General features: G+C 37.4%; 1 protein-coding gene across 50 annotated transcripts in view; it reads right to left on the bottom strand.

Moving 5' to 3' along the window:
* Nucleotides 1-14571, bottom strand: part of CLASP2 (cytoplasmic linker associated protein 2) — a 219624-nt gene that overhangs the window by 36345 nt on the left and 168708 nt on the right. For all 50 annotated transcript variants that reach the window (XM_054552375.2, XM_054552380.2, XM_054552382.2 and 47 more), the window contains 3 exons: nucleotides 10483-10626; nucleotides 9222-9328; nucleotides 2649-2802 (listed from right to left, as the gene is read on the bottom strand). In XM_054552375.2, the coding sequence (XP_054408350.1) occupies nucleotides 2649-2802; nucleotides 9222-9328; nucleotides 10483-10626 (405 nt within the window). The remainder of the gene's footprint in view (nucleotides 1-2648; nucleotides 2803-9221; nucleotides 9329-10482; nucleotides 10627-14571) is intronic.

The raw sequence follows: 14571 nt of genomic DNA, 5'->3' as shown, positions 1-14571 counted from the left end.
TTGTTCACAGCATTGGGAATACATCAGTGAGCAAAAGAGAGAATGATGTCTACCCCAGTGGAGTTTACATTTTAGTGGAGGGACAGACCAAAAAAAAAAAAAAAAAAAAAAAAAAACTTAATGGATGAATAAAGTATACGACATGTTAGAAGAAGGAACCATGAATGCTGAGGTGGGAGGATGGAGTTCACAGATTAAATAGGACGAGTAGGGTTCACTGAGAAGCCATTTGAATAAACACTTGAAGGAAGTAAGGGAATCAGCCAAGGGGCTATCTGGAGGTAGAGTGTTTCAGGTAGAGAAAACAGCCAATACACAGATCCTGAGGCAGGAACATGCATAGTAAGTTCAAGGAACAGCAAGGAGGCCAGTGTGGCAGGAGCAGAGTGAACAAGGAGGAAACTAGCAGGAGATGAGGCCAGAGAGGTAACAGAAAAAAAGCCTATTGTGTAGACTTTGGTTTTTACTCTGAGACAGAGACCTCCTATAGAGTTGAGTAAGAGTGAGAATGGACTATAGGAGGGCAAGGGCATAGTCATGGAGGCCAAATTTTAATAATCCAGGTGAGAGAAATGATGAAGACGATGGCTCAAACCAGAAAGGCAGTGGTGAGAATAGGCTGAATTCTGGATACATTCTGCAGTGGAGCCAAAAGATTTCCTGACAGATTTGGTATGGAGGATGAGAAAAACAGAGGTCTCAACAACAACTCTTGTCCATGGATTTTGGCTAGGCAACTAGGGTTGCCATTAACTAAGATAGGAAAGAGCAGCCTTTAGGGGAGAAGACCAGGAGTTCAAACAGGCAGCTGAATGTGAATGTGGAACTCAGGAAAGAGGTCTGAGCTGAACAGAGTCATAGGATTTATTATACTCACAACAACTTTTAAGGTAAGCAGTGATATCCCTATTTTCTTAATGAAGACATTGAAGCTTAGACGTGATCACCTGATTAGCTAATAACTGCCAGGAACCGGGATTTGAACTCATTTCCCAAAATTCACAATTTGAGTTCCCTACCCTGTACCATGCTGTGTCTAAAAAACCAAAACAAAACTGAGTCTCAATGAAGCAGTGATTCCTACTAATCTGTTATTGCTACCACATGCAGCTTTGAAGGGTAGGGAACCTCAAATATCAGTGATAAGCTGGTATTGGCAGCCAGTATACTAGGCTCACCACAATCTTGCTCTGCCAGATAGGCGCACAGTGAGAAAAACAACAGCAAGAAAGATGGCAGGAAGGCAGAGAAAGGAGCTCTTTGGAGATGTGCTGAAGCACTACAATGTTCTGTAACTTTGCAAACATTGAGAAACAATGAATTCCACAGGAACTGGTGGGATGGATCATTTTGTGAAAAGTCTAAGCTCTCAGAGAAGTCTAAGAAGCAGCAAAGTAAAAAACTATTCTGTGTATAATGGCAGAAGCAATAAACAATATTCAAATATGTCAATAATATTAAATATGTAAGAATATTGTAGGTTATAACATTCTTACTTCAGTGTAATGATGTCTTGTGTTTTTAAAAATACTTGAGAGTCAGTTACTTGCATACAACAGAAATAAAACATTTGGCACATTATTAAAAAAACAAAACAAAACAAAACACATTCTTAACTGTAGCCACATAAACTGACGATTCAAATTACTACCACTACACCTAACAGGGAAAAAAAAATTCTAAACTCCTTATGTGTTCTTACAAGACTCAATGTAGGTCATGCGCGGTGGCTCTTGCCTGTAATCCCAGCACTTTCGGAGGCCGAGGTGAGCAGATCACAAGGTCAGGAGATCAAGACCATCCTGGCTAACACGGTGAAACCACATCTCTACTAAAAATACAAAAAATTAGCCGGGCGTGGTGGCAAGCACCTGTAGTCCCAGCTACTCAGGAGGCTGAGGCAGGAGAATGGCGTGAACCCGGGAAGCAGAGCTTGCAGTGAGTTGAGATTGCGCCACTGCACTCCAGCCTGGGCGACAGAGCGAGACTCCGTCTCAAAAAAAAAAAAAAAAAAGACTCAATGTGATCTGGCCCATGTTCCACTCCTTTTCTCTCACAATGGTCCAACTACACTGGTTTTCTTCCTAGTCCTCAACTATACAAAGCTTGTTCCCATCTAAATGTCTTTGGATTTGCTAATTATTTCAAGGAATTCTCCTCTAGATTTTATGTGGCTTTATTTAGGTTTCAATGCAAATGCTACCTTTGGAGAGAGGCCTTCTTGGACCACACAATCTAAAATAGACTCACTTTCCTCCAGAGCACATTCTATCCTAAAACTCTGTAATACTCATCTCTATATGACAATCTGAAAGGAAATTTGAAGGCAGTGATTTTGTCATATAAATCTAATGCATCTTGGACCACACAATCTAAGACTCACTTTCCTCTAAAGCACATTCTATCCTAAAACTCTATAATACTCATCTCTATATGAAAATCTAAAAGGAATTTGAAGGCAGTGATTTTGTTGTATAAATCTAATGCCTCAAACAGTGCCTGGTATGTGGTAGATACTCAGTAAATACTTGTAGAGTGACTGACCCCTAGAAAAGTATATTCGAAAATGACAGAAAGCAAAATGTAATTTAAAAAGTTATTAATGAACAATGAAATAGTCTGCAATGTAAGGATATTAAAATACTTACTGAATCGCCATCATCTTTTTTAGAATCCCTTTTCAATGGCTCATTCATATCTTCTTGGCTACGGAAGCTGAAATTCTGTATTGCTTCAGTGACACCTCTAAGAGAGCTGTAAATATCTTCAGAGTTCATATTTTCTGTGTCATAATCAAATGCACTATGAAAAAAGACAACACTAATTTTTACTTAGGTGTGGTTTTAAAATACAAACACATCTGAGGAGATTATATAAGGATATTTATAAAGACAGGATTAGAGAATGTATATTCTCAGAGCATAATTAGCAAAATAAAAAATAGCAGCTATATATAAAGTACATGTCTCTTTGTCCTTCCACCAAGGACACCTTACAGTTACTCTAGAATGCACAGACCTTAATAACTAGTTTGTCTTTCCACCTTGAAAAATGTTCTGATTAACCAGAGGTCAACAAACTATGGATGGCTTGTAAGCTAAGAACGTTTTTCACATTTTTAAATGGTTGGAAAAAAACAAAAAAATTCATGAAAATTAGATAAAATTTAAATGTCAGTGTCCATAAATAAATTTTTTCTTTTTTTTTGGAGACGAAATCTTGCTCTTGTCCCCCAGGCTGGAATGTGATGGCGTGATCTCGGCTCACTGCAACCTCTGCCTCCCGGGTTCAAGTGATTCTCCTGCCTCAGCCTCCTGAGTAGCTAGGATTACAGGCACCGGCCACCACACCCGGCTAATTTTTGTATTTTTAGTAAAGATGGGGTTTCACCATGTTGGGCAGGCTGGTCTCGAACTCCTGACCTCAGGTGATCCACCCATCTCGGCCTCCCAAAGTGCTGGGATTACAGGCATGAGCCACTGCGCCTGGCCCATAAATAAAATTTTATTAAACATAGTCGTGCCTATTTATTTAGGTATTGTCTATGGCTGTTTTCATACAATAGCAGAGTTGAGAAGAGACTCAAAGACCATGACTCAAACAGCCTAAAATATTTACTACCTGACCCTTTACAGAAAGTTTACCAATCTCTGTGATTAACTCTCAGTAGTGGTACTGCTTGACAAAGAGATAAATGTATTTTAACACAAATTTGTAAGAAGATAGAGGATTTTTAATACTGAACATTTTTTTTTTTTTGAGATGGAGTTTCACTCTTGTTGCCCACGCTGGAGTGCAATGGCGTAAGCTTGGCTCACTGCAACCTCTATCTCTCGGGCTCAAGCGACTCTCCAGCCTCAGCCTCCCTCAGCCTCCCGAGTAGCTGGGATTACAGGCTCCTGCCACCACATCCGGCTAATTTTTTGTATTTTTAGTAGAGCTGGGGTTTCACCTGTTGACTAGGCTGGTCTCGAACTCCTGACCTCAGGTGATCTGCCCACCTTGGCCTCCCAAAGTGTTGGGATTATACACATGAGCCACTGTGACTGGCCAATTTTTTTTTTTTTTTTTTTAAGGGACAGGGTCTTGCTGCTGCCCAGACTGGAGTGCAGTGGTGCAAACATAGCTTACTGCAGCCTTGAACTCCTAGGCTTAAGTAATCATCCTGCCTCAGCCTACCAAGTTGCTAGGACTACAAACACACATCACCATGCTAGGCTGATTTAAAAAAATTTTTTTTTGTAGAGATGGGGTTTCAATGCGTTGCCCAGGTTTGTCCCAAACTCCTGGCCTCAAGTGATCCTCCTGCCTTGGCCTCCCAAAGTGCTAGGATTGCAAGTGTGAGCCATTCTGCTCTATATGTTACAGACATGAACTTTATAATCAAATGCTGAAATTCAACTGAAGCTGGAATTTAGCTACCAAATTTATCACATATGTAGAACATGGAAAAAATAGGCTAGGAAATATTTGCAATATATGTTTCTTAGATGTTGATGTATTATCCAATAATTTTAATGAATAACTTGATGAAGCACACTATAATATATGGCTAATGACAAAAATCAAGCTATTAACTATAAATACCAACTCTTTTTTTTTTTTTTTTGAGATGGAGCCTTGCTCTGTGACTTAGGCTGGAGTGTGGTAGCACATCGGCTCACTGCAACCTCCGCCTCCTGGGTTCAAGTGATTTTCCTGCCTCATCCTCCTGAGTAGCTGGAACTACCGGCACGCACCACCACGCTCGGCTAATTTTTGTACTACTAGTAGAGATGGGGGTTTGCCACGTTGGTCAGGCTGGTCTCGAACTCCTGACCTCAAGTGATCTGCCTGCCTCAGCCTCCCAAAGTGCTGGGATTACACGTGTGAATGAATTATTGTGCAAGATAGTGTGGCAATTACACCATGGAATACTGTGTGGCCATAAAAACAGAATAAGATCATGACCTTTGCAGAGACATGGATGGAGCTGGAGACCGTTATCCCTAGCAGACTAACACAAGAACAACAACAACAAAATACTGCATGTTCTCACTTACAAGTAGGAGCTAAATGATGAAAACACATGAACACATAGAGGGGAACAACACACACTGGGGCCTACCAGAGGGCAGAGGGTAGGAGGAGGGAGAGGATCAGGAAAAATAATTAACGGACACTAGGCTTAATACCTGGGTGACAAAATAATCTGTATAACAAACCCCCATGACACACATTTGCCTATATAACAAATCTGTGCATCCAGAACACATACCCCTGAACTTAAAAGTTTTTTTAAGAAGGAGTTGGGGCTGGCTATGGTGTATTCCATGGTGTATAGATACCACATTTTCTTTATCCAGTCTATCACTGATGGGCATTTAGGTTGATTCCATGTCTTTGCTATTGTGAATAGTGCTGCAGTGCACATACATGTGCATGTATCTTTATAAAAGAATGATTTATATTCCTTTGGGTATATACCCAGTAGTGGGATTGCTGGCTCAAATGATATCTCTGTCTCTAGGTCTTTGAGGAATTGCCACACTATCTTCCACAATAGTTCAACAAATTTACAGTCCCACCAATAGTGTAAAAGTGTTCCTTTTTCTCCACAACCTTGCCAGCATCTGTTATTTTTTGACTTTTTAATAATAACCATTCTGACTGGTGTGAGATGGTATCTCATTGTGGGCTTGATTTGCATTTCTCTAATGATCAGTGATGTTAAACTTCTACGTAAACAATTGTTCAAAAGGCTAGGAAAAGGAAATAAAATTTTAGTCTACTAAAGCAGTCAAGAATGTCATTTGAAATCCAGCTCATGCTTGAATCATACAAGTGTGTGAAAATTGTACACATCTTTTATTTTGCATTAAGGACCAATCTCTCATTCAGTCATATTTTTTCCTTAGAGGTATATATTCACTATTTACTTATTATATATGTTTATATATATAATTCATATATCATTATATATATAATGAATTACATAGATATATATGTAATGAATTATAATATCTATATGATTCATTACATATATAACGAAAAAAAATTAAGCTTACAGACAAAACATAAAAATAACAAATAGGGAAGGGTTAAATATATAATAAATATAAAAACAGGGTTAAATATATAAAAACGTAATAAATATATAATATATGAATATAAATCATTCTGTTATAATCATTCTGAATATGAAATAAATCATTCTGAATATGAAAACCATATGACCTAATGTCATATATTTACGATATATGACGTTATATATGTAATTCATTATATATGACATATATGTAATTCATTATATGTGATACATATATAATGTCATATATTCATTATATATTTAACATTCCCCTATTTGTTATTTATATGTTTTGTTTGCAAGCTTAATTTTTTAAACTCATCATTATAACTGACCTCATCACCACTTATGCTGAGTAGTATAATGTAATCGAAAGACAGTTTTCAATTTACTGGATTTATACAGCATCTCTGAGAACTATAACTATGCCATTTAATGTAATAAGCAGTAATTTATTTAAAAAGGCTGTCAGTAGGTTTTCTTTCCACTTATCAAAAAATTCCATATCCTATATATTATCAGAATCCAGCAGCATATCAAAAAGCTTATCCACCATGATCAAGTGGGCTTCATCCCTGGGATGCAAGGCTGGTTCAATATATGCAAATCAATAAATGTAATCCAGCATATAAACAGAACCAAAGACAAAAACCACATGATTATCTCAACAGATGCAGAAAAGGCCTTTGACAAAATTCAACAACCCTTCATGCTAAAAACTCTCAATAAATTAGGTATTGATGGGTATCTCAAAATAATAAGAGCTATCTATGACAAACCCACAGCCAATATCATACTGAATGGGCAAAAACTGGAAGCATTCCCTTTGAAAACTGGCGCAAGACAGGGATGCCCTCTCTCACCACTTCTATTCAACATAGTGTTGGAAGTTCTGGCCAGGGCAATTAGGCAGGAGAAGGAAATCAAGGGTATTCAATTAGGAAAAGAGGAAGTCAAATTGTCCCTGTTTGCAGATGACATGATAGTATATCTAGAAAACCCCATTGTCTCAGCCCAAAATCTCCTTAAGCTGATAAGCAACTTCAGCAAAGTCTCAGGATACAAAATCAATGTAGAAAAATCACAAGCATTCTTATACATCAATAACAGACAAACAGAGAGCCAAATCATGAGTGAACTCCCATTTCACAATTGCTTCAAAGAGAATAAAATACCTAGGAATCCAACTTACAAGGGATGTGAAGGACCTCTTCAAGGAGAACTACAAACCACTGCTCAAGGAAATAAAAGAGGATACAAACAAATGGAAGAACATTCCATGCTCATGGGTAGGAAGAATCAATATCATGAAAATGGCCATCCTTCCCAAGGTAATTTACAGATTCAAGGCCATCCCCATCAAGTTACCAATGACTTTCTTCACAGAATTGGAAAAAACTACTTTAAAGTTCATATGGAACCAAAAAAGAGCCCGCATCGCCAAGTCAATCCTAAGCCAAAAGAACAAAGCTGGAGGCATCACGCTACCTGACTTCAAACTATACTACAAGGCTACAGTAACCAAAACAGCATGGTACTGGTACCAAAACAGAGATATAGATCAATGGAACAGAACAGAGCCCTCAGAAATAATGCCACATATCTACAACTATCTGATCTTTGACAAACCTGACAAAAACAAGAATTGGGGAAAGGATTCCCTATTTAATAAATGGTGCTGGGAAAACTGGCTACCCATATGTAGAAAGCTGAAACTGGATCCCTTCCTTACACCTTATACAAAAATCAATTCAAGATGGATTAAAGACTTAAATGTTAGACCTAAAACCATAAAAACCCTAGAAGAAAACCTAGGCATTACCATTCAGGACATAGGCATGGGCAAGGACTTCATGTCGAAAACACCAAAAGCAATGGCAACAAAAGTCAAAATTGACAAATGGGATCTAATTAAACTAAAGAGCTTCTGCACAGCAAAGGAAACTACCATCAGAGTGAACAGGCAACCTACAAAATGGGAGAAAATTTTTGCAACCTACTCATCTGACAAAGGGCTAATATCCAGAATCTACAATGAACTCCAACAAATTTACAAGAAAAAAACAAACAACCCCATCAAAAAGTGGGCAAAGGACATGAACAGACACTTCTCAAAAGAAGACATTTATGCAGCCAAAAAACACATGAAAAAATGCTCACCATCACTGGCCATCAGAGAAATGCAAATCAAAACCACAATGAGATACCATCTCACACCAGTTAGAATGGCAATCATTAAAAAGTCAGGAAACAACAGGTGCTGGAGAGGATGTGGAGAAATAGGAACACTTTTACACTGTTGGTGGGACTGTAAACTAGTTCAACCTTTGTGGAAGTCAGTGTGGCGATTCCTCAGGGATCTAGAACTAGAAATTCCATTTGACCCAGCCATCCCATTACTGGGTATATACCCAAAGGACTATAAATCATGCTGCTATAAAGACACATGCACACGTATGTTTATTGCAGCATTATTCACAATAGCAAAGACTTGGAATCAACCCAAATGTCCAACAATGATAGACTGGATTAAGAAAATGTGGCACATATACACCATGTAATACTATGCAGCCATAAAAAATGATGAGTTCATGTCCTTTGTAGGGACATGGATGAAATTAGAAATCATCATTCTCAGTAAACTATCGCAAGAACAAGAATCCTATATATTATCATTTAAGTAGTTGGCTTTCAAATAAACTTAAAATTTTTTTAATTTGCTAAGTTGCTACTTTTCTAAGACCTTTCAAGTCAAGTGGGAACTGACTTGAATTATATTAGTGCTTGCTTTTTTAAGAATGGAATTTACAGCCAAGGGTGGTACCTCACGCCTATAATCCCAGCATTTTGGGAGGCTGAGGCGGGCAGATCACCTAAGGTCAGGAGTTTGTGACCAGCCTGGCCAACATGGTGAAACCCTGTCTCTAACAAAAATACAAAAATCAGCCAGGTGTGGTGGCATGCGCCTGTAATCCCAGCTACTTGGGAGACTGAGGCAGGAGAACTGCTTGAACCTGGGAGGTAGAGGTTGCAGTGAGTTGAGATCACACCACAACACTCCAGCCTGGGTGACAGAGCAAGACTCTGTCTCAAAAAAAAAAAAGAATGGGAATTTACAAATACAAACCGTCATGAAAAATCATCCTTTTATTACCTTGGAGATAAAGTATTCTGTGATGTATTGGTAGGAGAAGTAAGAGGACTGGACCAGTTAGCTGGTGATCGTGGTGTTGGTCTTGTCAAAGGACTCCCCATGGAACTCTGATAAAGGGAGTCAAAGAAATATTAACATATTACAGGTAAATTCACTTAAAAAAACTCTTAAGGAAGCCACACAAACATTAGGTTGAACCATATTAAACGGCCATATTTACAGGTCAATATTTTAAATATTCATGTACTTATGTCTGGTTTCCGGGGCGAAAATTTCTCCCTACTTAGTAATGTAACTCTTTAGTCTTTTTCTGTTCTCACCTGCTTCCTGCTCTCAAATATTATCAACATCCTTTCCCTCAAGGATTGAATATAATTTTAAATTAGCTTCCTGTTCTGAGCTAATTTCCTTCTTCTAACCATTACTAATGCTCAAATTTTATCCCTCCTTGACTTTGCTTTACACCAAGGGAGTTAAATCTGGTCATACTATTAATATGTCTATTCTTAAGATATGATGAAATAATACCTACTCCCTTTAAAAAGATGACTGACTCTGGCTCACAAGAAGTTGTTTTAGGATTACTTTTAACCCTCTTCAGACTTTACCTTAAGCCTGCCATCAGTATACCTCCTTTGTTTGCCATCAAATGTCTTTCTTTTTAATGCTTCAGTTCAATTCTTTAGGCATATAATGTAAGTTATTTCATACCAGTAAAAAATATATATATGTATATACACATAAATATACATATTTAAATGTTTCATTTACTCAGAACTTACTTCTTCAAAACAAATTCCTGCACATCCAAGTATAAATGGACTGACAAGCCTGTGATCATTTAATGTGACCACACTTCTTAAAGCACTACCTCCTTTGAATCTTATTTGTTAACCCTGGAATAAGTCATCCCTGTTAGTCTTCAGATAAGAATTGGTTCATCTAAAGAGCATGTCCTGATTCTAATGGCTTCCAGCTGGTGCTCTCATCTATGTTTTGCTCACATTTTGCTTTTCTTGTTCATACCTGGCCACTGTTTACCACTATCCTAATGCACACAAATTATAATATAATATAAACAGGACAGGCATAGGGACTCTATTCTTTCCAAGACAATATTTAATTCTGCTCAGGAAATGCTGCCAAATAAAGTTGCAAAAATTATATATTAAGGATCAAGTTTACTTTGTATAAAAGAAAGCAATTATTATTAAATCAACCATCACATTGTATAACAGCCAAGAAAATAAGTAACAATTACCTGGGTTCCATTGCCAGTGTTACGAAGGTGATTATGAAGAAGCTTGGTAGCACCATCCTGAAAAGTTTTTGGTAAAGCTCCTAATAACATTGTAAACTCTGGGGTATTGAGTTCAAATAATGAAATCAGCACTGACTGTGCTGCCTAAAAAACAAAGGCATACAGTAGATGAATATATTTTTGTTACTCAAACAAGACTGTTTTCTTCCCCTACATTTCTGTTCAATAGCACAAAGCTTGACCATCTTTCCCAGGGAAAAGGAAGATATTCTTATTTGCTTTCAAACTGTTTAGTTGGAAGGATAAAAAAAAAAAATATTGACCTACCATTTTTTTTTTTTTTAAGGTAAGAAGGGGATATGAAAAGCATAACAAATATGACCTAACAGACAATGGAAAAGTTAACCATGACAGTTTCCAGGGCTACTCTGTTACATACTACTACAGTATTTTAGTTTTCCTAATAAACGATTACAAGGATAAATAATATCTAATCTTCTCACAAGCAGTTAACCTAATAACTCTACAATTTGAAGCTAAAGTAAGTCTGTTCTGTGGAAATGGGAACAAAATAAAGCTTACTCAGATCAGTTAAGAAAAGTTATACAATTCTTTTCTGCTTCTGAAGTAATCAACTGTATTACTAAAAGACAAACTTTGAAATTCAAATTATATAGAGACTTAAGGAGAAAGAAACTAAAATCATTTATGATCACATGACTTGTATCCAAATCTGCACACTTCATTTTGGACCTTTCTGAACCCACTCTATGAAAAATACACCTGAATATACAACACTAGGGGGAATGGTTAAATTATGTTACATTGGAACAATGGAATACTACAACACAATCTTGGAAGATGATATAGCTCTCAATGTAGAAACTGAGAAAGGTCTATTATATACTGCTGAAGAAAAACTATAAGACTGCTGTAACAGGCCAAGTGCAGTGGCTCACACAGCACTTTGGGAGGCAAAGGCAAGTGGATCACTTGAGGTCAGGAGTTCGAGACCAGTCTGGCTAACATGATGAAACTCCTTCTCTACTAAAAACACAAAAATTAGCCGGGTGTGGTGGTGTGTGCTTGTAATCCCAGCTACTTGGGAGGCTGAGGCCAGAGGATCTCTTGAACCTGGGAGGCGGAAGTTGCAGTGAGCAGAGATCATGCCACTGCACTCCAGCCTGGGAGACAGAGTGAGACTTAAAAGGGGGGAAAAAAAAGAGTGTTATGAGCACACTTTGTTAAAAACAAAAAAGTATAAGTTGTGTGGGTATATACTCTGGGTATCTAACATGTTAATAGTGCTTAAATAAAGTTATTAATATTTGCAGTTTGAAAACAAACGTTACGATCTCATACCTTTTTTGGAACCACCACATTGAATGGACCACAAGTAAACTTCAGCAAATGAACTAGTAATTGTTAATATATACTTTATTCCATCTAGTTTACTTTGGTTTGGAGATTCAGCTTTATTTGCCCAGTAGGGACAGATATCCCAATTGCTCCCAAACCATTTACCTATGAGTATATCCTTTCCTCATGACTTGAAGTGACACCTGTATAATAAACTAATCTCCTATATAAACCTAAGTATCTCTGGACCTTCCTTCATGTTCCATTGAACTATTTGTCTATTTCTGTACTAACACCACATGACTTAAAATACTATAGCGTTAGTATATTTTGATCATATCCTTCCTTTCTTGTGGTTTTAAATTTCCTAATGTCATATTTGTTTTACTAGATATATTTCATATTTCTTTTAAAATAATTTTTGAAGTCTATCAAAGTAATACACATATACAGATTTTAAAAAACCAGTTTTAGAAAAAGTTTTATAAATCTCAATTCCATTGTTCAGCTCTCCAGAGTTCCCCTTTGTAATGCTTCTTTTTACTGATAGGATTCATAGGCTTATAAAATTATTTATCAGCTTGAGACATTTTCTAGTGATTTCCTACAATAGATGAGGACTTAGGTTCCTTTCAACATCAGCTCTACCTTTTCTTCTTTCTTCTCCCTTATACTAGTCCATTTTCGTCACATCAGACAGCATAATCTTTAAAAACATAAATCATATTACTCTGTGACTTAAAAATGTGCCAATAATTTCTACAGTCACATCAGTATTCTTGTTCTTAGAATACTGCAAAATTTAAATTTTGATGAAATCCAGCTTATCTGTTTTTCCATTTGTTGCCTAAGCTTCTGATACCATATCTAAGAATCCACTGCCAAATCGGAGTTCAAGAAGATTTATTCCTGTTTTAAGTGTTTTATTTTCCTGTATCTATTGAGATGATTATGTGGTTTTTGTATTTTTACTATTGATATGGTGTATTACATTAATAGATTTTTGGATGTTAATCTAACCTTACATTCTTGGGATAAATCCCTCTTGGTCATTGATATGGTTTGGCTCTGTGTCCCCACCCAAATCTCATCTTGAATTATACTCCCATAATTCCCACGTGTTGGAGGGACCTGGTGGGAGATAACTGAATCATGGGGGTGGTTTCTGCCACACTGTTCTTGTGGTAGTAAATAAGTCTCACGAGATCTGATGATTTCATAAGGGGAAACCCATTTCACTTGGCTCATTCTCCCTCTCTTTGCCTGCTGACATCCATGTAAGACATTATTTGCTCCTCGACTTCTGCCATGATTGTGAGGCTTCCCGAGCCACATGAAACTGTAAGTCCAATTAAACCTTTATTTTGTAAATTGCCCAGTCTCAAGTATGTCTTTATCAGCAGCATGAAAACGAACTAATACAGTCATGGTATATAATTCTTTCATATATGTTGCTAAATTTGGCTTGCCAGCATTTTGTTGAAGATTAAGGCATTCATATTCATAAAGAGATGCTGGTCTATAGTGTTTTTTTTTTGATGTGCGATGTCTCTGTCTAGTTTTGGTATCAGAATAAAACTGGTCTCATAGAATAAACTGGGAAGTGTTCCTTCCTCTTCTGTTTGTTTCGAAGAATGTGTGAAGAATTGATATTAATTGTTTGGTGGAATTTACCACCAATGAAGCCATCTGAGCCTGGGCTTTTCTTTGTGCAGTTTTATCCTATGTATTTTTTTTTTTTTTTGAGATGGGGTGCTGCTCTGTCACTCGGGCTGGAGTGCAGTGTTGTGATCATAGTTTACTGCAGCGTTGACCTCCCAGACTCAAATGATCCTCCTACCTCAGCCTCCTGAATAGCTGGGACTACAGGTGTATGCCACCACACTCAATTAATTTTTGTATAGACAGGGTTTCACCATGTTACCCAGGCTGGTCTCTTCTGGGCTCAGGCAATCCACCTGCCTCAGCCTCCTTAAAGTGCTGGGATTACAGGTGTGAGCCACTGTGCCTGGCTTGTGCATAGTTTTTGAATACTAGATCAATTTCCTGTTATAGTTCTATTCATGCTATCTATTTCTTCTTGAGTCAGTTTTGGTAGTTTGTATCTTTCTAGGAATTTGTCCATTTCATCTAAGTTTTTTTATAAGCTCAGTAGTTACGTTAAAATAATTTTTAAGTCTTTAAATCAAATACATACTTACAGATTAAAAAAAAAAAGTTTTAGAAAATGTTTTATAATTTTTTTATTTTTATTTTTTTGAGACAGAGTCTCACTCTGTTGCCCAGGCTGGAGTGCAGTGGCACAATCTCGGCTTACTGCAACCTCTGCCTCCTGGGTTCAAGCCATTCTCCTGTCTCAGCCTCCTGAGTAGCTGGGACTGCAGGCGCGTGCCACCACACCCGGCTAATTTTTGTATTTTTAGTAGAGACAGGGTTTTACCATGTTAGCCAGGATGGTCTCGATCTCCTGACCTCATGATCCACCCACCTCGGTTTCCCAAAGTGCTGGAGTTACAGGCGTGAGCCACTGTGCCTGGCCATCTTTTTATAAATCTTAATTCCCTTTTTCAGCTCTCCAGAGTTCCCTTTTGTAATGCTTGTTTTTACTGATAGGATTGAGAGGCTTATACAATTACCTCTTCATTATCAGCTTGAGACATTTTCTAGTGATTTCCTGCTACAATACGTAACAATTACGGTTTCTTTCCATTTCTTTTTTTTTTTTTTTTT

The sequence above is a fragment of the Pongo abelii genome, chromosome 2 (assembly GCF_028885655.2).
Source record: "Pongo abelii isolate AG06213 chromosome 2, NHGRI_mPonAbe1-v2.0_pri, whole genome shotgun sequence".
Classification (NCBI taxonomy): domain Eukaryota; kingdom Metazoa; phylum Chordata; class Mammalia; order Primates; family Hominidae; genus Pongo; species Pongo abelii.
The sequence above is the reverse complement of the archived record's forward strand: the minus strand, read 5'-3'. Positions and strand labels throughout refer to the sequence as shown.